General features: G+C 42.2%; 1 protein-coding gene across 2 annotated transcripts in view; it reads left to right on the top strand.

The window, feature by feature from the left end:
* Positions 1-22973, top strand: part of si:dkey-177p2.18 (phospholipase B1, membrane-associated) — a 49387-nt gene that overhangs the window by 5502 nt on the left and 20912 nt on the right. For both annotated transcript variants that reach the window (XM_060933192.1, XM_060933191.1), the window contains exons 4-9: positions 7418-7476; positions 16216-16283; positions 17712-17755; positions 17853-17973; positions 20648-20699; positions 20830-20910. In XM_060933192.1, the coding sequence (XP_060789175.1) occupies positions 7418-7476; positions 16216-16283; positions 17712-17755; positions 17853-17973; positions 20648-20699; positions 20830-20910 (425 nt within the window). The remainder of the gene's footprint in view (positions 1-7417; positions 7477-16215; positions 16284-17711; positions 17756-17852; positions 17974-20647; positions 20700-20829; positions 20911-22973) is intronic.

Below are 22973 nucleotides of genomic sequence, written 5' to 3'. Positions count from 1 at the left end.
TCAAGGAATTCAATATCAAGAGGCACTACCAGATGAAACATGCTAACTGAGAATGAATGAGGCTAAAAATTGAAGCAACTGGAAGCTGTTTTGTTTCCAAGAGATTCGAACATTTGCTAAGAAAATGCTGAGCTTGTTTGGCTCGACATACTTGTGCGAGGTTATGAACCTTAACAAGAACCGCGTGAGGACAAGACTAATGCCGCTTTTCCACTACAAACGCGGCTGAGTCGGGCTGAGCCGTGCCGTGCTGAGTCGGGCTGAGTGGGGCTGTTGGAGTTGCATTTCGACTACAACCGCGCTGAACCGTGCTGGCTGGAAGTGGGTGGACACATTGGGTGGAGTTAGCGAAAGTGGGTGGACGTCACGTGATGTTGTTAAGCAGCGCAAACAGTGACATCAGTGATATTTTAAGCGGTAGTCTCACGACCCGAATAGTAAACAATAAACATGGAGGACATGGAGTTGTTAGTGTTGCTGGTCTTGGTTCTGTGGCTTGTTGTCACCGACAACGCGGACAAATACTGGCAAGAGCGTATAGATGAGGCGAGGCACATAAGGCTTCAGAAATTCTCGTAATTCTTCTCCTTCTGGGTTTGCGGTGTTTACAGATCCCAGCACGCTCGCGGGGCGTGTGTGGGCATGTGAGGACACTCCTCCTCACCAATCAGTGCACAGGGGAGTGTCTGCTCACGCCCCCAGCCTCACTCGGCACGGCTTGGCTCGCTTCAGCCCCACTCCAAAACGGTGCGAGTTTTAGGGGCTAAGCAGGGCTGAAGCGAGCTGAGTCGTGCTGGTTTTTGGTAGTCGAAACGCGAGCCGTGTCGGGCTGAAGTGAGCTGAAGCGAGCTGAAGTGAGCTGAAAAAGGGTAGTGGAAAAGGGCCATAAGTGACTCTCACCTGCGTGACATCTTGCGCATCAAAACCACTGTCTTTGAGCCAGACCTGGCCTACTTACTGCAGTCGAGATCTCAGTATCACCCTTCACATTAGTGCAGGCAAATTATTTGTTTAGTCTACTGAGATGAATAAATTCTAAAATCTCAGTAAATTGATTTTTTTTTTATTTGATGAGCAAAACCACAGTTTTGAATATGCACTGAGTCTTTTCAACCCGTATATCATTTGTTCTTCTCATTTCATCTCATCTGTCGCCGCTTTATCCTGTTCTACAGGGTCACAGGCGAGCTGGAGCCTATCCCAGCTGACTACGGGCGAAAGGCGGGGTACACCCTGGACAAGTCGCCAGGTCATCACAGGGCTGACACATAGACACAGACAACCATTCACACTCACATTCACACCTACGCTCAATTTAGAGTCACCAGTTAACCTAACCTGCATGTCTTTGGACTGTGGGGGAAACCGGAGCACCCGGAGGAAACCCATGCGGACACGGGGAGAACATGCAAACTCCACACAGAAAGGCCCTCGCCGGCCCCGGGGCTCGAACCCGGACCTTCTTGCTGTGAGGCGGCAGCGCTAACCACTACACCACCGTGCCGCCCTCATTTGTTCTTTCGTTTTTCAATTGACAATTAAACTGGGTCTCGTAAACACGACAAATTAAATATTAAATCCAAAGTTGGTCCGGCAGCACGTTTTTCCATTATGTATTTTTGATCTGAGTTTAAAATTGAAATAATGAAAAACACGGTCTTTTTTGTTTCTGATATCAGATTCAAAGTCAAATAACATTTTCGTTTTTTGATTTTTGATTGTCAATTGAAAAACGAAAGAACGAGTGATACACTGATTCATATGGCCCTCAATGTTTTGTACTTCTGAATAAGATAACTGTTAGTGTTATTTTCCTGTTCACATGTTTTGAATTTAGAAGTTTACAGTGAGCATTTAATAGTGAATAATATGTAATGTTTGAAATGAACCTCTATGTTTCATCTTCCCGGAAGTTTTTTTTTTTTCCAGTCAGACTTCATTTTATGTAGTCTTCAAATATGAAAGGCAGAGTGATTTTGGTAAAAACTTGTTTAGATTTATTTGTGTTCTATGTGAAGAAAAGTATGCCATTTGCAATAAACATTTCATTAAATAGTTCATTTGCACTATTTAATGGTTTCCTCCGTGTGCTCCGGTTTCCCCCACAGTCCAAAGACATGCAGGTTAGGTTAACTGGTGACTCTAAATTGAGCGTAGGTGTGAATGTGAGTGTGAATGGTTGTCTGTGTCTATGTGTCAGCCCTGTGATGACCTGGCGACTTGTCCAGGGTGAACCCCGCCTTTCACCCGTAGTCAGCTGGGATAGGCTCCAGCTCGCCTGCGACCCTGTAGAAGGATAAAGCAGCTACAGATAATGAAAATGAATGAGTTCATTTGCATTGAATGTTAATGGTTCAAAGAATGTCAGGCTGAATGGTCGGCCCCCACACATTTTCACCTCACCAAATCTGGCCCTCTTTGCAAAAAGTTTGGACACCCCTGGTTTAGGAGCTACAGCTTTTACTTTTAAATAGGACCATTTTAAAAAAATGTATCTACAATTTTACATTTTATAAAAAAGCAATAAGAAAATGGCTTTTGCTTGTCAGGAATTTGCATGAAATAGGGATTGACTCTGACCAGTATCTCTATCTTCCAGCCTTTTGAAATCTGTACCAGAGATATCACCAGTCGCTATATCGGTCTCTCTTACTGAGGTTTATCTGATGAAGCAAAATGGTCTTTCAATTGCAAATTTGTAAGACTTCATCAATCAGTTGTTATAAAAATGCCTTTTGTCCTGACTTAAAACGTCATCAATCAGTCAAGACATGGAGTTACAAAGCTAATGTTTCCGAACATTAAAGGGGCCGACTCATCCTTCCCAGAATCCTCTGCACCGAGTAGTGAGTTGCCATTTTCAATTCTTGAATGGCACTGCCATGACTGTAGATGGATTGGCACTTATGGCTGTCTGATAAAAAGAGAGATTTTTGACCGATTCATTCAGTTTTCATGCGGTTCTTCCTTTGTAATGGACCTGAACTGGCCTCAGCCGTATCATGGACAGCCATGAAGGAAAGAAAAGATAAGGTATATTGTGTTCAAAGCTTCCACGTATGACATAGTTGGAGATAAAGTTCAATACAGCTTTAGAAGGGATCACTAACAGTGAGTTTGTGAAGGTTTTGTTGTACAGAGAGCTAGAGTAACAGTCACGTGCTTTCAGAACCAAAAATACAAATTGGATTCTGCTGGGAAGGGTGAGCCTACCCCTTTAATGGTACCTTATTTTAGCATTTAGCATTTTAGCATTGTGCAACAGCATTTAAATGATCACACGCTCACCTTAAAGGACCTTGTTGGGCTCAGTAACTGTCAACAAGCGAGGTAACATACTTAAAAATACGTGTCTTAAGAAACGAACTTAAAAGAATCAGTAACACAATTTTATTTAAACCATTTCATTAAAATTAACATTTCCATCCAATTTGAACTCTAAGTTTATGTTCCTAAAGTGATACTTAAATGTCATGATAAAATACAATTACTTACATACCCTATATGACCAAAAGTATGTGGACACCTGACCATCACACTCGTACAGTATGTGCTTGTCGAACTTCTCAGTCCAGATTTATTCCCCTTCGCTGTTATAATAAGCTCCACTCTTCTGGGAAGGCGTCCCACTAGATTTTGGGGTGTGGCTGTGGGGATTGTGTTCATTCAACCACAAGAGCAATAGTGAGATCAGGCACTGATGTTGGTGAAGAGGTCTGGGGTGCAGTCAATGTTCCAGTTCATTCCAAAGCTGATCAGTGGGGTTGAGGTCAGGGCTCTGTGAAGAACACTTGAGTTTTTCCACTCCAACTTTGTCAAACCATGTCTTCATGGAGCTCACTTTGTGTACAGGGGTATTGTCATGCTGGAACAGGTTTGTAAGGGCCTTTATGTTCCAGTGAAGGGAAATTGTAATTGTAACAGTTTCAATTAACAATTCTGTTTCTAACTTTGAAGCAACCATTTGGAGAAGAACCACATATGTGTGTGATGATCAGTTGTCCACAAACCTTTGGTCATATAGTGTACTTTCCACCTCTGTTGGGATGACATTAAAAATTGTTTTGGCTTGCAGTTATGCTCAGTCATTTCAAATCATACTAATTTTGCGTGAGAAGAGACTGGACTCAGTCCCACATGCTTATCTGCATTCTCAAATAACACTGATCTCTGTACTCACATCAGAGAGCACACGGTGCTTATGGACTGAGGCTCACCTGACCGAGATATCATGACTAAAACACAATATTGTTGTCACTACCAATGTCATACAATTCTGATTTCTATATTGCCAATATAGCTCTCTACTGAGGGCCTCCTGAGCCATAAATAATCAAAAAGAAGTTTATTGTTTGATGTAAGTCATGTGAATTTCTGCCATGTGGGTCATTCTAGAATTCGGGGTACATTTCGCATCTCTGAGATAAACCTTTTGTTATTTTCCACAAAAGAAAACTTTATTGAATCAGTTTTGAACAATAATTAAAATTATGACAAACTTTGACCAATAGCGATGCTTGATGTACATTTTAGACCCAACTTATCCGTAAAGCATTAACTAAATGACTCCCACCCCTCCCCCCACATTATTGGCCGTCTTCAACTCCTGATTCATCCATTCAACTCCAATAAACAGGAAGTGATTCAGTCTAACACTCTGTTTTTTGGGGCTTATTCTATTAACTGTTATTAAATCAATTGCACAGAAAGTCTATTTTCTGTATTATGTGAAATTTCAGTCATGAAAAAAAAAAAAATCTGTCCCAATGTTCTTGTTAACTCTGTTATAAAACTGCATAAAATCCACAAAGATGTTTAATAATACACATGACACCTGCACTGAGTGATGTCACTTCCTCTGGCGGGAAACTTCAGAAAGGCAGTATGTTCTGTTTCTTCGCTCATTAATTTGAACAAAATGTTGATTTTACACCAACAGTAGATTAATTATTCGTCAATTCTGTTATTGTGATATTGGAGTGAATCTCTCATTCATTTTTTAAAAACAATAATAGGATTAAAATCCATAAAATTCTGTTTTTATACATGCCATATGGGAGCTAGTTTGAGGTTAGCATGTGGAGTTAAGACACAAAATGGTGGGAAATGTCAACTCTGTTATCGTCAATTCTGGGAATGGATTGCCCAGTTTAAAGATAACAGAGTTGGCAATGACTAACAGAGTCAACACTTGAAATGTACTCGCAGTTATAGAACGGGCTGTATACAGTAAGTTATTGTGTATTACACTGGCGGCTCGTTAATGGGGGCGATTTGGGCGACGCACTCCCAAACAGGGAGGGAGATTTTTTTTTTCTTTTCTTTTTTTATCTACTCCTACTACCAACAGTAATGTCATTGTCCAATCAGGTTAAGGTCGCACCTGGTGTAGCCACGCCCTTTTGGGGCGATTTCTGTCAGGTTCAGATTTGCCCCAAAATCTCCCATTGACACTAATGGTACGTACGTTTTTTTTTCGAAAATCCTGCTCCCAATGCATTTTCTATTAGGTTTTATGTGCTCGCACAAGCAGCGTGCTTACGTCATACACCTGTTGCGCCGTGCACGTGTTGCCAGATTGGTTTTAAGTACATATAATTTTGGGCTGGAAAACACAACTTGCGCGGGAAATGTGTGAACATTCTATGAAGATGGCGGCGAGTGTTGAGTGCAACAATACGATAGCGTCTCTGAAAAGTTCCCTTTAGTCGTCGTACCAATGAGGAGAAAACGGCAATCAAACAGCTAGGACCTCCTAGACCGAATTTAAACATCAAGCAAGTGTCTACGAAGGGGGAGAAGACCTACTCAAGAGGTTTTAACAAGAACTGGTGCCACCGCAAAACTTGGCTAGCTGGCTGTGATGTAGTCAATGCTCTTTTTTGCTACCCTTGCGTTCTCTTCCACCCTGGAAGTAGCACAGCAGATGGTACAGTGATATCTGATATTTGAATTTACTAGGCAAAAGGTGTGTGTGTGTGTGTGTGTTACCAATGGCAGTTTAACATTGCCATGTTTTTGTTTTACCAATGGCAGTTTAACATTGCCATGCTTGGAATATTTCAGTAGCCTCAAGTTCTCTCTGCCTTGGTGTAAATTAAGCATATTTTCAGTTTTTATATATTGTACAGTATATGTGTTCATTGGAGCCAGCAGCACCTTACCTTTTTTCCAACTTGTTAAGCCAAGTTGTACTGACTACAAAACCTTGTGTAACCTTGTGTGTGTATATAGCTAAATAACTAACTAAAGCCTTTTGTGTTCATCGGCATGCTTGTAATACTTTAAATTTCCTCTTAAGGCATGGCTTTCTGGAGGAATTCTTGGGGAAAAAAAACTGCAGAATTTATTTAGAATTATTTGTTGTTAAAATGGTGCAATTCCATATAAAAAACCCACATAATTAAGCTGCACATGTTTGATGGTTATGCTTTTCTTCATCTTTTTCAAAACTTAAATAAACACTTGTTTTGGATTTATATCCTGCCACTTTAATTGCATTCTTTAGAATATGTTTATAATTAAGAATTTGTGTCTACTTATTATAGAATACTGGAATAATATGAGAAAATAAATGAGTAATGTAATATTAATTGATTGTGATGCCAGATGTTTTGCTTTGAAGGCTTCACAATGAATCTTCCTTAGTTTTAGCCTGGCAAGCCAGACTAAATGTGAATATTTGCCACTCGTAGGCAAAAATATTTTTGGCCGCTAGGCAGGTGGGTCTAGTTTACTAGGCTACCTTAGTTTGCCACCTTTAACGTGTTCAGTGTTGCCACCTAGTGGAGAGAAGAGATATTGTCTATATTGATATCTGAATTTACCAGGCAAAAACAAGTTCGGCCAATTGATTTGCTACCTAGGTCAATTTACTTCGGTCCTGTGGACATTTACGGTCCGTGTAGACATAACGGGGGAAAATTGCCCCCCCTGAAAAAAATTTCAGGAGCCGCCACTGGTGTATTATCTGTTACTATCTGGAATGAAGCAATATACTATAGAATGGGTGCATTATTATAAAACTGTAATTTTCCTTGCAGCTGGAACTACTGACAGAGCTGCTGTTTTAGAAAATTAATCAACACCTTTTGACCAACCAAATTTGATCATTCAAACTAAAGTGCTGTGGTATAACATTTCAAGAACACCTGATTCTCAATAACATAACCTGATCAACATTAGTCTTTTCCATTTAATATTTTGCCGTTTGAGTTTGACTTGTATAATATACATGCATGATGATTCCAACCCCCTACATTTTTAAACTCTGATCTCTGTACTGTAGTAATGAAGTCGCTTACTTTCACTGTCCTTACTTACTTTGGTTTTGTGTTAATAGCCTTTTTCCAAACCAATCATGTTTGTTGGTTATTCACTGTTTTTCAAACCTAACCTGCATGTTTTGGTGTTCCAGTGGAAAAGGTGAAGGCAGCTGACATTAAAGTCATCGCAGCTTTGGGAGACTCTCTGACTGTAAGTAGGAGCTTTGAAAGATTATGGCTTGGTGGCTTCTGAGTCCCTTATTGCTTTTACATCTCATGGATTGCCCTAGCTGTAAAAGAAGAAAAAGAAGAAGAAGAAGAAGAAGAAGAAGAAGAAGATGAACAGGGCTTTTGAAAGCCTTTATCTGGAGGGGAAGCCATGACCTAAAGGTTAGAGAAGCAGCTTTGGGACCAAAAGGTAGCTGGTTTGGTTCCCTGGAGCAGCAGGACTGGCTTAAGTGCCCTTGAGCAAGGTGCCTAACCCCTGGGTATATTGTACATCACTCTGGATAAGAGCATCTGTTAAATGCCTATAATGTAATGTGTCAGGTATACATTACAGCAAAGTAAAATTCTTTTCCTGCATTTAACCCATCTGAAGCAGTGAACACACACATACCCAGAGCAGTGGGCAGCTGCATTGCAGTACCTGGGGGTTAGGGCACTTCAGCCATGGGTGTAGAGGAAGGGGAAAGCACTGGAGTGGGTTTACTGATAGTGTTGCACTTTAAGGGAGAACAAGCGAGTTTAGAGATGCTCTTAAGCAACGAACATTGTCTCTGTACATGGCTTTCCCGAACTCACTCATAAGCAGGAGTCTTAACAGTGACTTTGCTAAGAGTATCTTTGCAATGCATGTCTTCGATATAGGCACTAGTAGCTGCTAAAGGCATTCATATTGTAGTTGCTGAAGGCATTAGTAGTTGCTAAATCCAGTCGATGAGGTCACATGGCATTCATTTTTAACCAAAGAACAATGAAATATAAAGCGTTAAAATATGTTAATATATTGTATCATCATTAAGTATTACATATATAACGTGGAAATTAATGATTGAAACTATTTTACATTTTTGGTACAATAGCTTTCTTTTTATCCCAAGTCCATCCATCCATTTTCTGCTGCTTGTCCGGGTTGCAGGGGTAGCAGCCTAAGCAGAGCAGTCCAGACTTCCCTCTCCCTGGCCACCTCCACCAGCTCTTCTGGGGGAATACCGAGGCATTCCCAGGCCAGCCGAGAGATATAATCTCTCCAGAGTGTCTTTGGTCTGCCCTGGGGTCTCCTTCCAGTGGGGCATGCCCAGAGAACCTCCCCTGGGAGGCGTCCAGGGGGCATCCTAACAAGGTCCCCTAACCACTTCAACTGACTCCTTTCGAAATGGAGGAGCAGTGATTCTCCTCTGAGTCTCTCTCAAATAACCAAGCTTCTCACCCTGTCTCTAAGGGAGAGCCCAGCCACCCTGCGGAGAAAACTCATTTAGACCGCTTGTATCCGCGATCTCATTCTTTCGGCCACTACCCACAGCTCATGACCATAGGTGAGAGTGGGAACGTAGATGGACCAGTAAATTGAGTGCTTTGCCTTTTGGCTCAGCTCTCTCTTCACCACAACAGACCAATTTAGCAGTGATGCTGATGCTGCCCTGATCCATCTGTCCAACTCCTGCTCCCCCCTACCCTCATCCGTGAACAAGACCCTGAGATACTTAAACTCCTCCACTTGAGGTAGCAACTCCCCCCTGACCCGAAGTAGGTACTCCACCCGTTTCCAGCTGAGCGCCATGGCCACAGACTTGGAGGTGCTGATCCTCTTCCCAGCCGGTTCACACTCAGCTGCAAACCGTCCCAGTGCATGCTGTAGGTCACAGATTGATGAAGCCAACAGGAAAACATCATCCGCAAAAAGTAGAGACACGATCCTGATGCCACCAAACTGGACACCTTCCACCCCTTGGCTGCACCTAGAAAGTCTGTCCATAAAAGTTATGAACAGAACCGGTGAGAAAGGGCAGCCCTGGTGGAGTCCCACATGACCAGAAATGAGTCCGACTTCCTGCTGGCAATGCGAACCAAATTCCTGCTCCGGTCATACAGGGTTCGAATGGCCCACAGCAGTGGGTCCTGAACCCCACACTCCTGAAGCACCTCCCACAGGGCATCCCAAGGGACATGGTCATAAGCCTTCTCCAGGTCCACAAAACACATGTAGACTGGTTGGGCAAACTCCCATGCACCCTCCAGTACCCTTGCAAGGATAAAGAGCTGGTCCAGTGTTCCATGACCAGGATGAAAACCGCATTACTCCTCCTGAATCCGAGGTTCAACTATCGACCGGACTCTCCTCTCCAGCACCCCAGCATAGGCTTTCCCAGGGAGGCTGAGAAGTGTGATTCCCTATAGTTGGAACACACTCTCCGGTCCCCCTTTTTAAACAGGGGGACCACCACCCCAGTCTGCCAATCCAGAGGCACTGTCCCCGACCTCCACACAATGTTGAAGAGGTGTGTCAGCCAAGACAGCCCAACAACATCTAGTGCCTTCAGGAACTCAGGATGAATCTCATCCACCCCTGGAGCCCGGCCACTGAGGAGCTTTTTAACCACCTCGGCAACCTCAGCCCCTGTGATAGGCAAGTCTTTCCAAGCACCCTCAGACTCTGCATCCTCCTCAGATGACATGAAGGTGGGATTGAGGAGATCCTCAAAGTATTCCTTCTACTGCCGGATGATGTCCCCAGTTGAGGTCAACAGCACTTCATCCCCACTGTAAACAGTAGGGACAGAGTACTGCTTCCCCTTCCTGAGCCACCAGATGGTTTGCCAGAATCTCTTCGAGGCTGACCAAAAGTTGCTTTCCATGCCCTCACCAAACTCCTCCCATCCCTGAGTTTTTGCTTCAGCGATTGCCAGAGCCATGTTCCACTTGGCCCGTCAGTATCTGTCAGCTGCCTCTGGAGACCCACAGGCTAACCAAGCCCAATAGGACTCCTTCAGCTTGACGGCTCCCCTCACCACAGGTGTCCACCACCAGGTTCGGGGATTACCACCATGACAGGCACCAACAACCTTGCAGCCGCAGCTCTACACGGCTGCCTCAGCAATGGAGGTATGGAACATGGTCCACTCAGACTCAGTGTCCCCATCCTCCCCTGGTATGCAGTTGAAGCTCTGCCAGAGGTGGCAGTTGAAGATCCGACAGATGGGAGCCTCCGCCAGATGTTTCCAGCATACCCTCACTACCCATTTGGGCCTGCCTGGTCTGTCTGGCCTCCTCCCCCATCATCTGATCCAGCTTGCCACCAGGTAGTGATCAGTTGACAGCACTGCTCCTCTCTTCACCCAAGTGTCCAACACATGCGGTCGCAGATCAGATGAAATGACTACAAAGTCAATCATCAATCTACAGCCTAAAGCATCCTTGTGCCATGTGCACTTATGGACACCCTTATGCTCGAACATGGTGTACATTATGGACAAACCGTGCATGGCACAGAAGTCCAACAAAAGAACACCACTCGGTTTCAGATCGGGTAGACCGTTCCTCACAAACACACCCCTCCAGGTCTCACCATCATTGCCCATGTGAGTGTTGAAGTCCCCCAGTAAAACAATGGAGTCCCCTTGTGGTGCACTGTCTAGTACCCCGCTCAAGGACTCCAGGAAGGCCGGGTACTCTGAACTACTATTTGGTGCATAAGCGCAAATGACAGTCAGAGACCGTTCCCTGACCCGAATGTGCAGGGAAACAACCCTCTCATTTACTGAGGAGAACTCCAATGTTAGTGCGCCAAACTGGGGGGCTACCAATAGCCCCACCCCTGCCTAGCACCGCTCACCCTTGGCAACTCCAGCATGGAAGAGAGTCCAACCCCTCTCCAGGAAATTGGTTCCAGTGCCCAAGCTCTATGTTGAGGTGAGCCCAACTATATGTAGTCGGTACCTCTCAACCTCGCGCACAAGCTCAGGCTCCTTCCCCACCAGAGAGATCCATCGTAAATTAAGAGCAAACTAAAGGACTACTTTGGCTACGATGTGGTTCAGGAAAACAATGTTAGCTTAATGTTGGATCTTAAGAGGCAGTTAAAGACGAGTGTGTTTTTAAATTAAAAAATTAAGTAAAATGTTTTCCCCATGTTCGCTCACTTCATCATTACCCAGTCATGCAGTCAGGATTATCCGTCCATCCATCCATTATCTGTAGCCGCTTATCCTGTCACAGTCAGGATCATTTCAGCTGTTATCCACAATGCCATGTTGGCAGTGTTCTTCCTTATACACACACAATGTTAGAGGTGCAGAAATGTGTCTCATTTATAACACTAAATGAGATAATCACTTACCTAATGGAGTTCAATTTGATTAAAATGTGGCGATATCAGTGTGACATGCTGATATTCATACTTAATTCCGTAACATATTGAAATATATTCATAATATTTTGCAAATAATTATTTAATAATTAACTCTATGTACTTGCAATGTACAAGAAAAATAATTGAACACCGGCAGCAGATTCAACACCAGTCTCCGCCCACTGACTGTAAGAGTCCCTTGGAGGCATATACATAGCTTTCACTGACGTCACGGCATTCCGGGGAACGCCCTCCAGCCGCCATATTGTGGGGCAAACAAAATGGACCATCGCTATTACCGGCTACGTTATCTCGTACGAATTTATGAAGTTATATAGTCAGTTTTCTAAAATAAAGATCAATGTCGGCAAAATCAAGCAAACGGAAGTATATGGATACATTGGACGACATCTAACAACAACGGTATGCAGCCAAACTGGCCTTGATTGGGGGAATTGACCCCTACGAAGTGGACAAAGAAGCATTTTCAAGTGACTATGCAGGGCTGCCATCCATATCATATCCTGATATTGTGAACTATTTCGTGAATAGTAAAAGTGTCTACACACTTGACGACCTCAAAGCATACAAGTCGCTGGAGTCATACAATTATTTTGTCTGTGGCTGGGTCCGTGAAGTCCACCATATAAAAACAAGTGACAGTCGTGTCCTAATTACAGCCAAGGTATGTAAACATCTCATTATCTCATTATCTCTAGCCGCTTTATCCTTCTACAGGGTCGCAGGCAAGCTGGAGCCTATCCCAGCTGACTACGGGCGAAAGGCGGGGTACACCCTGGACAAGTCGCCAGGTCATCACAGGGCTGACACATAGACACAGACAACCATTCACACTCACATTCACACCTACGGTCAATTTAGAGTCACCAGTTAACCTAACCTGCATGTCTTTGGACTGTGGGGGAAACCGGAGCACCCGGAGGAAACCCACGCGGACACGGGGAGAACATGCAAACTCCGCACAGAAAGGCCCTCGCCGGCCATGGGGCTCGAACCCAGGACCTTCTTGCTGTGAGGCGACAGCGCTAACCACTACACCACCGTGCCGCCCCAGGTATGTAAACATTGGAAATAGAAATAGAAATGTGACAAATGAGCGATATTAAGTGTACATTACAATGTAAACGTACACTCAGCAGTTCCAGTTAGGCATTCTCCAGAGATTGTTTACACGATGTTTTGGTTTCCAAAAACAAACTTAAACACAATTGATTGTTTATTTAAACAACTTACCACTTATAAAATGATCGGAGCAGACTTTGCTGTGTTTGGAAGGCTGATAATCTTTGAGGTTGATTCTCGCAAGCCATAGATTTCTCCTTTGTATGCTGAGTTTCTTTGTTTGCTCGCCTTCGTGCTCCCATACAGTGGGAATTCCATAAAAGCTCCGCTTGACGTCATCATCTGACCTATTACGACAGCCATGAATACAACAGGTGTGCACCATTGCTAGCTTTAAATAGCCTGCTTGGGTTCTTTTGAAGACTTTGTACTCACGCGTTACAATGTGTGCTCAGTGACCCGTACGGTAAGCTTGACCTGCAAGATGGCCGCCACTAGGGAATCCCCGACTCTGTGACGTCATGTGAAAACTATGTATTCTGTGTATTCAGCTGTGAGGAGATGCTCTTTGTTGTGAAAGAGTGATCCAGGTCCATCGTAAATTAAGAACGAACTAATGGACTACTTTGGCTACGATGTTGTTTGGGAAAACAATGTTAGCTTAACGATGGATCTTAAGAGGAAATTAAAGATGTTCTTCGTTTTAAGAGGCTTTCAGGAAGCCCAACCCTGATCATTCACTCCCCCACCCCACATATTTTCCCTGCTGGTCCTGGGAATCGAATCAGTGACCTTTTGGTCCCAGACCTGACCTTCTCTAACCTTTAGGCCATGGCTGTCCAAAATATGATTTAGTTTGTAATCAGATACCAAAATGTCTGATGCCTCTGCAATAATACCATTGTTAAAACCGAGAAGAATGCTAACACAATCTTTCCAGATGACAACAAAGATGTAAAATGTTTAAATGTCCTAATAAAAAAATCATTTCCTAGTGTAACCATGCTGTTATTTAAAATTTAAAAGCATTAGTAGATTAGGTTACAATAAGTGTAGATGTGGAACTGGAATGAAAACTTTAAACGCTATTTTCTCCTTTTCACTTTTGGGGGTAAACAGGTGCTAAAATGTTGGAACATTTACATGTGGTTGAGATCGATGCAAAGGAAGGAGAAACATATTTCAGTGAAGGAAAGTTTATAGTTTCAGAACTATAGTAGAATTTGTCAAAATTCGACTGTGTTTTGCCACCACCCATTATTTATAGCACATCAGCTTTGAGTGTTATTGTTCACCTGTCAGCAGATTTTAATCTCCTTTTCTGTTTACACTCTGAAAAATGCACATCAGGCTTTTTTTTTTATCAGTGAGATGGTGACCTCAAAGATCTGTGTATTTTGCCCTTTAAATAGAAGATTGAAAGAATCTTTAATGTATTTTTAATGTCATTTAAATTACATAATTATCCTTAAACACAACTGTTGTAAATTACATTTACAAATGTACATTCACCTTGTTTGTACCCACAGGTAGTAAAAATTTACAAACAGTACCCTCCATAATTATTGGCACCCCTTATAAAGATTAGTAAAAAGGATTAGAAAAAAATCCACCTTTTGGTGAAGTCGCTTCATCTCACACTGAAAAAAAATTAGAAAAATCCAACCTGTAATTGAAATAAATTGATTCAGAGAAAAACAAATCCCTCATCACGAAATAATTATTTTCTCCAAAAACATATGTACCACTATTATTGGCATCCCTGGAAATGATCGTGAACACAATGTACAGTAACTGAAGTGTTTCCATTTAAATTGGATGTGTTTGAGTTGATTGAAGTGTGTAGGAACTTTCAAGCTGTAATCCATGACTTCCTGATTAACTGGGGAACAAATATGAGGCGGCACAGAGGCCAAATTCCCTCAACATCACCATGGGAAAGATAAGAGACACACAAACCCAATGAGGGAGAAGTGTGTTGACCTTCATAAATCAGGGAATGGGGATTAAAAAAAAAAAACAGCTCCTCACCTGAAAATGTCCATTTCTACTGTTAGGGCAAAAATTAAAAAAAAGTGGATACCAGCTGGAACTGTTCCACACTCACCTGGAAGAGGATCTGAGCTTATTTTACCCCCACGGACAGTGAGGAGGGTAAGAGAGGCAAAAAATCCCCAAGAGTCACTGTTGGTGAATTACAAGAAAAAGTAAAATCTTGGTTTCCGACTCTCCAATACCCCCATCAGACTCCACCTCTATACCAACAGATTATTTGGAAGGTTCCAGAAAAAAGCCTTTTCTGTCAGTTAACCCCAAACATAAGAACCTGAAGATTGCGAAACGCTACAACAACTTTGACTGGAACTGTGTTCTCTGGTCTGATGGAACAAAAACTGAGCTTTTTGGCGATAAACACTCGCGGTGGGTTTGGAGTAAACAGAAGGACGGCTATAATGAAGAGAACCCGATCCCAACTGTAAAATATGGTGGAGGTTCTGTGATGTTTTGGGGCTGTTTTTCCTCCAAAGGCCCTGAAACCTTTTTAGGGTCCATGACATCATGGACTCCATGAAACACCAGGACATTTTAAATCAGAATCTGGCTCCTCTGCCAGGAAACTAAAACCGGGTTGTCAGCAGGACGATGATCCGAAGCATCTGTTCAAATCAACACTAAAATGGTTCACTGAGCACAGAATCAAGTTTCTGTTTTTGTTGAAAATAATATTTTCTTGACGAGAAATTTGTTTTTCTCTTAATAAATATTTTTATTTATATTTTAATTAAAAGTTGGATTTTTCTCATTTTTTCAGTGTGAGATGAAGCGACTTCACCAAAAGGTGGATTTTTTTTCTAACCCTTTTTACTGATCTTTACAAGGGGGGCCAATAATCGTGGACGGCACTGTATATATGTGCTGTAGGTTTTAGTTTAATGCTAATAAACCTTTGAAACTGAATAGGTTAAAGGACCAATTCACCCTTCCCAGAATCCAATTCATTGTTTTTATTTTGAAAGCATGTGAAAGCAACACTACTTGCTAGCGCTCTCTCTCTCTCTCTCTCTCTCTCTCTCTCTCTCTCTCTCTCTGCAACAAAACCTCTGCAAATTCATCGTGAATGATCTCTTTGACATCCATCTCAAACTTTTTTTCATCTCTGTCATACGTGGAAGTTTGGAACGAAATATACCTTATCTTTTCTTTCCTTCGAGGCTGTGGGTGAGACAGCCGAGGCCAGTTCGGGTCCATTACAATGGAATAACCATGCAAAAATGGAATGGATCAGTTGAAATAGTTTAAAATATCGATCCTTTGGCAAAATATCTTCAATTTCAGATTACAATTTAAGATTTATGGTCTCGGATGTAGACGGATTGTTTTTGGATAGAACGTAGTGACTCACTACTTGGTGCAGAGGATTCTGAGAAGGGTGAGCGAGCCCCCTTAACTCATCTCCCACTTTCGTGGCTCACTACTGCTACTTATTTGACTTTAAAAATTCTGTCTTTTTATCAGACAGCCATCGGTGCCAATGCGTCTACAGTCATCGGAGTGCCATTCGAGTATCGTGATGTGTCATGGAGGTACTGAATATTCTGAGCATGGCTGTTCAGTTTCACCATATATCAACTTCATTTATCTCATCTCATTATCTCTAGCTGCTTTATCCTGTTCTACAGAACTTAATTTATAATTTATAATAATTTTGGAACCAGTAGAGCTGTATTGTGTATTTGCATCTATCTGAATTTGCGTGCTTCATTTTGAACTTGTATATCAGCCATTGTAGCATTTCATATTTGCATTTCGTAATGTACATTTCTAAATAAGGTTTTAATACTTTTTTTTTGCAAAAAAGAAATAATTTTTTGGTTGTTTAATCAGCTTTTTTAAGTCAACTAATCAAATAAAGATTTAAAATTCTACAGTGCTACATCAGGGCATTTTAGAAAAAAAAAGTCAGGTTCTGTCATTACTGTTTCAGCCAATCAGCAATCAATAAATGATTGTGCTTCCGCCTCTCTCTACATCCAATTATTTTACAATTAAATTTGATTAAATTGCCTGAATTCAACTTGATACATGGTATACACTTTCAAAATAAAGTATAAACTTGATTTACAACATTCATACAACATTCATACAACACTCATATCCAAATCCTAGTGGCATAAATATTAATCTATACACTGTGATTTATACTGAGTCAATTTTACAAAATTACCCAAAACAATTTTAATGCAATTCCATTTCACCTGGGGAAGTTGCCTGTCTTTACCTCTCTCTCTCTCTCTCTCTCTCTCTCTCTCTCTTAGTCTTGCTCAGGTTCTCTCTCTCTCTCAGTCTCTTTTGGGTTCTCTCTTTCTCAGTCTCGCTCAGGTTCTCTCTCTCTCTCTCTCGCTCAGGTTCTCTCTCTCTCGCTCAGGTTCTCTCTCTCTCAGTCTCTCTTGGGTTCTCTCTCTCTCTCTCTCTCTTTCTCAGTCTCGCTCAGGTTCTCTCTTTCTCTTTTTCTCAGTCTCGCTCAGGTTCTCTCTTTCTCTCTCTCACTCAGTATCTCTCGGGTTCTCTCTCTCTCTCGCTCAGGTTCTCTCTCTCTCAGTCTCTCTTGGGTTTTCTCTCTCTCTCTCTCTCTCTCTCTCTCTTTCTCAGTCTCGCTCAGGTTCTCTCTCTCTCAGTCTCTCTTGGGTTCTCTCTCTCTCTCTCTCTCTCTCTCTCTCAGTCTCGCTCAGGTTCTCTCTCACTCAGTATCTCTCGGGTTCTCTCTCTCTCTCTCTCTCTCTCTCTCTCTCTCTCTCTCTCTTTCTCTCTCACACATGCACTTTCATCTTCTAAATGTGATGTCATTAATAGCTCCTCTAGCCCTATAAGTAGATTAACTGGGTGAAGTTTGACTGAATAACCCAATGATCTCACTAATAAAATGAGAGGTAACTGTTTAAATGATCACATGCCTTTAACAAATTCATCCCATGAGCTTTACTGACAGCAGAACTTTATCTTGCTGTGTACAGCATTGGAGGCCATGGAACATACCGCGATGTCATCACTCTCGCAAGTAAGATACGTTATCTCAGGTTCAGACAGAGGATAGTTCTCTCTTGCTCTCATTTTCTCTCACTCTGTCTCACTCTTTCTCTCACTCTTTCTTTCAGACATTGTGAAACTCTTTAACCCAGATGTGATTTTTCCAGCACCGAAAGTAACCTTGAACGGACATCCTGCAGATATTAACATGACCGGCTTTAATTTAGCCATCACTGGTCACAACACAGTGTAAGTACAACGTTCAAACACTGCATGCCTCTCCAATTTCACAGAAATAATTATATTTAAATATCAGTGTGCTCATATGAATGAATCAGTGTTGATTTGAGAACAGTACAGTATGTAGTGTCATGTTTTTGTTGTGCTTGAAGATCAGATTTAGTCAAGATTTTATTGAATATCGGTTACATTTGTTGTTTGGAATTTGTTTTAAAGGAAATGCTTAGGCCACACACACACACACCACACACACACACACACACACACACACACACACACACACACACAAGTAGCACACATTGTACCTTCACGGTGTAACCATAGCAACACAGCTACCGCAGAGTTTTCCCATGTGTCTAATTATCCAGAATAATTTAGCTGCATTTCTAGATTAGCTTTATTACTGTAATATAAATAATAAAGTGATATCTCCTATTATGAAACATTGACCTTTTGACAGTTAACGAGGACTGTAGAAGCAACCGTATCTTTATCCTTTTATTTAATCTGCAACAACTGTTTAGGGTCATAATGGAAGATGTGCTTGATGAACACTTATCCTGTGCCTGATCAACCATTTGGTCAACCAGTTTACAGTGCATGCAAATAAATGCTGAAAATGATTTTTGACATAATTTTTTCAACAGCAATAATATTCATGACAACAATAATAAGTATAGCCGCAAGCAGCGATGAAGGGCCCGAGCACCTCCAGTATACCAAATCTGGCATGAATCCAACAAACTGCCTTGGAGGAGAACATCAAAATGTAACACGTATCAAAACGCACAAAGCCAAAAATAACTCACTTCCTGTTGAGTGTGGCTAATACAATGTACATTACAGTTTTATTCGTTTTGGGGCTCCCCACACACCTACCAAATCTGACATGGAGAGGTGAAACTATATACTGGGAAAAAGCCTCAATGACATGTGGAGGTGCTATGGAGTCCCCCGGACACACCCGGGGCCAAGTCTCTATCCTTGAGTCATGATGGCCAGGACTGATGTGTGTACCATATTTCATGAGGTTTTGCTCATGGGAAGCACCTCAAAAATGGCCAAGTCTTGAAAAAAAAGAAGAGGAGGAAGCAGAATATAATAAGAATCCTTAGGAAAAGAATACAGCCTTGCACCTCGCTGCAGTGCCCTCCGGTGCTCAGACCCTAAAAACCCACACTGTGGTGTAATTAAAATGATGTTGATTTCAACCTCTTTACTGAAATAGTATGTGGACATAAAAGTTTAAGTAAATGGACACTCCCAAAGCATTAAAACCTCTTCAAAACCCCATCCCATAATAATCGTTGAGGGAAAAATAACCCAAAAGTATTTCTTTCCCTCCAAAAACATGTCAGTAAATGAATTGGCAAACGTGTGTGTGTGTGTGTGTATTCTTACTGCCTTGAGATGGACAGGCAACCCATTGAGGGTGTGTTCTCACCAGTGTTCCCAGAGTAGACACCAAATTCAAACAAGTGCTTATTGAAAATGAATGAACACGTGCATGAAATAACTCTGGTGTTTATGAACTCTGTGCTGAAATGTAATGAGCATAATTATGTGATAAGCATAATAAATATGACCTTAGGGAAAAAGATACGCACGCACGCATGCACGCACACACACAAAACCCCACATATGCGTATATACCTACAAAATCTAAACTGTTTAAGATGTTTAATTTATCTCATCAATATAATCTATTCAAAGGCAATTTTTTGTCATATGCAGTATATGCAAATATAGGGAAGCGCAGGGAGACTTGGGACAAGTTTTCAGCTTTTGTAGATCATGTGAAATTCTTTGCATCATACTGCATTAGAGAGGATTTACTGTACGCTCTTACCACAGCATGAGTTTCTCAGCTCGTCACATACACCGGCCTTCAGGATTCACTTTCTCTGTCGTTATTTTTTGCAGTAAGACATGGGACATTGAAGGGAGACATTATGGGACATTATATTGGGAGCCTTGGGACATAATGTGGAGACCTGGAACAAAAATAAAAGACCTAGCTTAATCTTACATGTTTAATTTTTATTTATTATCCGAACTTGTCCCATATGAACTGTATGAACACACAATGTTGGTACAGCGATAGAAAAATGTCAGTTTACCCAAAACCTGACTCGACAAAACAGTTCCATTCTCAAGAAGGAACAAAATAAGATTAATCCTCATGCAGGGACACGCAAACATTTTTAGCAAACTTTTTTAAACAATTTTATATTTGTAAACCATGAGAAAAAAAAACTAACAGGATGAACTGTCCCAACTCCCCCCATCTGGACATTTTTAAAAAAAAATTATTTACATGTTTTTCCCCAGAATTTAACTTTAATAAATAATACTATATCCGGTAACTTGAGGCTCCATACTTTTATTCCTAACAAACCCCGAATTCACCAGCGTACATTACACCATAGAATGGAGGTGGAGAAATATTGAACTATACAGGCCTTACTGCAGGGTCAAACTTCATGGTTCCAAAGGAAGTTGGTTACTCTCAGGGGCAACATCAAACTTCTGATGTCATCTAAAACCTGACTGGATGAAATTCATTTCTGCGAGTACAAACTGTCCCAACTCTCCCACTCTCCCCTACTGTATAAGCATGAATATTTATCTTCTTGTTGTTTCTGTTTGTGTACCTTACTATACAATTGCCTATGTTTTACAGTAATTTCTCTGAACAGGCCAGGAACATGATTGACACCTTCAAAACCTATCCAGTAAGATTTCAGTTTGGTCATTTTGACCCTCATATGGAATATAAATACATTACAACTCATTGTAGTAAAATTCCTGCAGTCTGCTTTCATATAGTTTTTAATCTTCATGTATTTCATCCTTTTTATTCAGGGGTTAAACTTTATAGAAGATTGGAAGCTGGTGACCATTTTAATAGGCATGAATGACATCTGTGATTATTGCAAGGACAAAGTAAGTCAGCAGGGTCTGATCTGATCTGGTTAATGGGCATTGACAATAGCCAAAACAAATGAGCACTGATCCGAGGAATGACATCTGATGGTCTACAGTGATATGCAAATATAAATATAATTACATCATATAAATGTCTTTTTAAATATGCTCCATGTAAATTACTAATTAACAACTATGATTGATGAGAGATCATAAATTATTATTATTATTCACTGCACATTTTCACTGTCATTATGGTGTTTTTAATGTCTTCCATTTTTAAAATGGAAAACAGATCCAGTATACACTCATTCATTTGTACACTTATCATACCAGTAACAAACAGTTCTTCGCTTTTGTTGTGTGGAAAAGTACTTCTGTTAGGGGAGGTGGAGGTGTGGCGAGATAAGGATCCACAAGCAGAACACAGACAGTAATCAAATAAATAGACAGATTTAATCCAGGGAAAAGGGCGTGGCACAAGGGTTAACAAACGGGACAAAAACAAATGGCAAAAATAATCCAGATAACAAGAGACAGAAAACTAGACAAAAGCACTGTAGCAGTTCGTATGGGTGGGTGGAGCACAGAGGGACGGCAGGCCAGAACTGAGTTCACAAAACTTTTATTTTCACTTTTCAGTGTCAAGTTTACTCTCAGCCACACACGCACGCACACACTCCAGTCGTCTGGTCGGGGAGAGAGCTCCCTCTGCTCTCGCTCTCTCTTCTTAAATAGGGCGCGGTCACTGGGGAAGACACACAAACACATTAAATAACCTCAGGTGCAGTGATTCTGCCACTTACCTTCCCTGACTCCGCCCTCCGGTCACAGACCGACGCTTGACCATGCCCCCACTGCCACAAGCACGAAACAGGCAAGGACAAAAAATGCTAGGACAAGAAAAAAAAGACAAGAAAACACCCCTACTGCAAAAAAACATAAACTAGAATCAACCCTTAGTGCAAAAACCATGAACTAGAAATAAACCCTTGGTGCAAAAACCATGAAATAGAAAAAATGAGCTTGAGCAAACAACCATGAAACATAACAGAGGCATAAAAATGGCTAGAAGCAAAGCGAGACATTCTGGCAAAGTTCCTGCCTGAGAACAGCATTTTTATAACAGCAGAGAAAACCAGGAAGTGAATGCAGGCATGAAGGAATTCCCGTTCCGGATCGCCGCTGGCGTAAGAGATTCGTAATCTCCAGAGTGGATGTCCGGAGCGGAGCATGACAGTACCGCCCCCTTCAACAAGCGCCTCCAGGCGCTTTAGGAGGAGCATCAGGGTGTTGCTGGTGGAAGTCAGAGATGAGGGTTGGGCCCAAGATGAACCTGGCGCAGACCCAACTTCTCTCCTCGGGACTGTAACCCTCCCAGTCCACCAGATACTGGAGTCCTCTGCCTCGCCGCCGCACCTTCAGCAGCTTTTTTACCATGTAGGCTTCGCTGCCATCAATGAGCCTGGGAGGAGGAGGGGGTTTGGAGGGTGGAAACAAAGAACTAGAGACCAGAGGTTTAAGCTGTGACACATGGAAAGTGGGGTGAATACGTCGCATGGTGAGTGGTAATGCCAGTCTGACGGAACATGGATTTATTACCTTGCTGATGAGGAAGGGTCCTAGGTATCTGGGTGCCAGCTTGTGGGAGACAGTTCTGAGTGGCAGATGGCGCATGGAGAGCATGACTCGCTGCCCCACCTGGTAAGTGGGTGCCTTAGAGCGGTGTTTGTTGGTCTGCCTCTTGGATGCTAGGGTGGAGTGAATGAGTCTTCTCCAAGCCGATGCCCACGTCCTCCTGCAGTGGCATATGAAGGTCTGGGCTGAGGGTATGGTGACCTCCTCCTCTTGGTTGGGGAAGAGTGGTGGTTGGTAACATAGGGAACACTGTAAGGGCGAGAGGCCTGTGGCAGATGAAGGGAGAGTGTTGTGAGCATACTTGACCCAAGGTAAGTACTTACTCCAAGAAGCAGCATCCCTGGACGTCATGCACCTGAGTGCCACCTCCAAAGCTTGATTCACCCATTCCACCTGGCCGTTGGTTTGAGGATGGAACCCTGAGGAGAGGCTACAGGAGGCCC

Source organism: Neoarius graeffei, chromosome 11 (genome assembly GCF_027579695.1).
Source record: "Neoarius graeffei isolate fNeoGra1 chromosome 11, fNeoGra1.pri, whole genome shotgun sequence".
Taxonomy (NCBI): Eukaryota; Metazoa; Chordata; class Actinopteri; order Siluriformes; family Ariidae; genus Neoarius; species Neoarius graeffei.
This window is presented reverse-complemented; position numbering and strand designations above follow the sequence as displayed.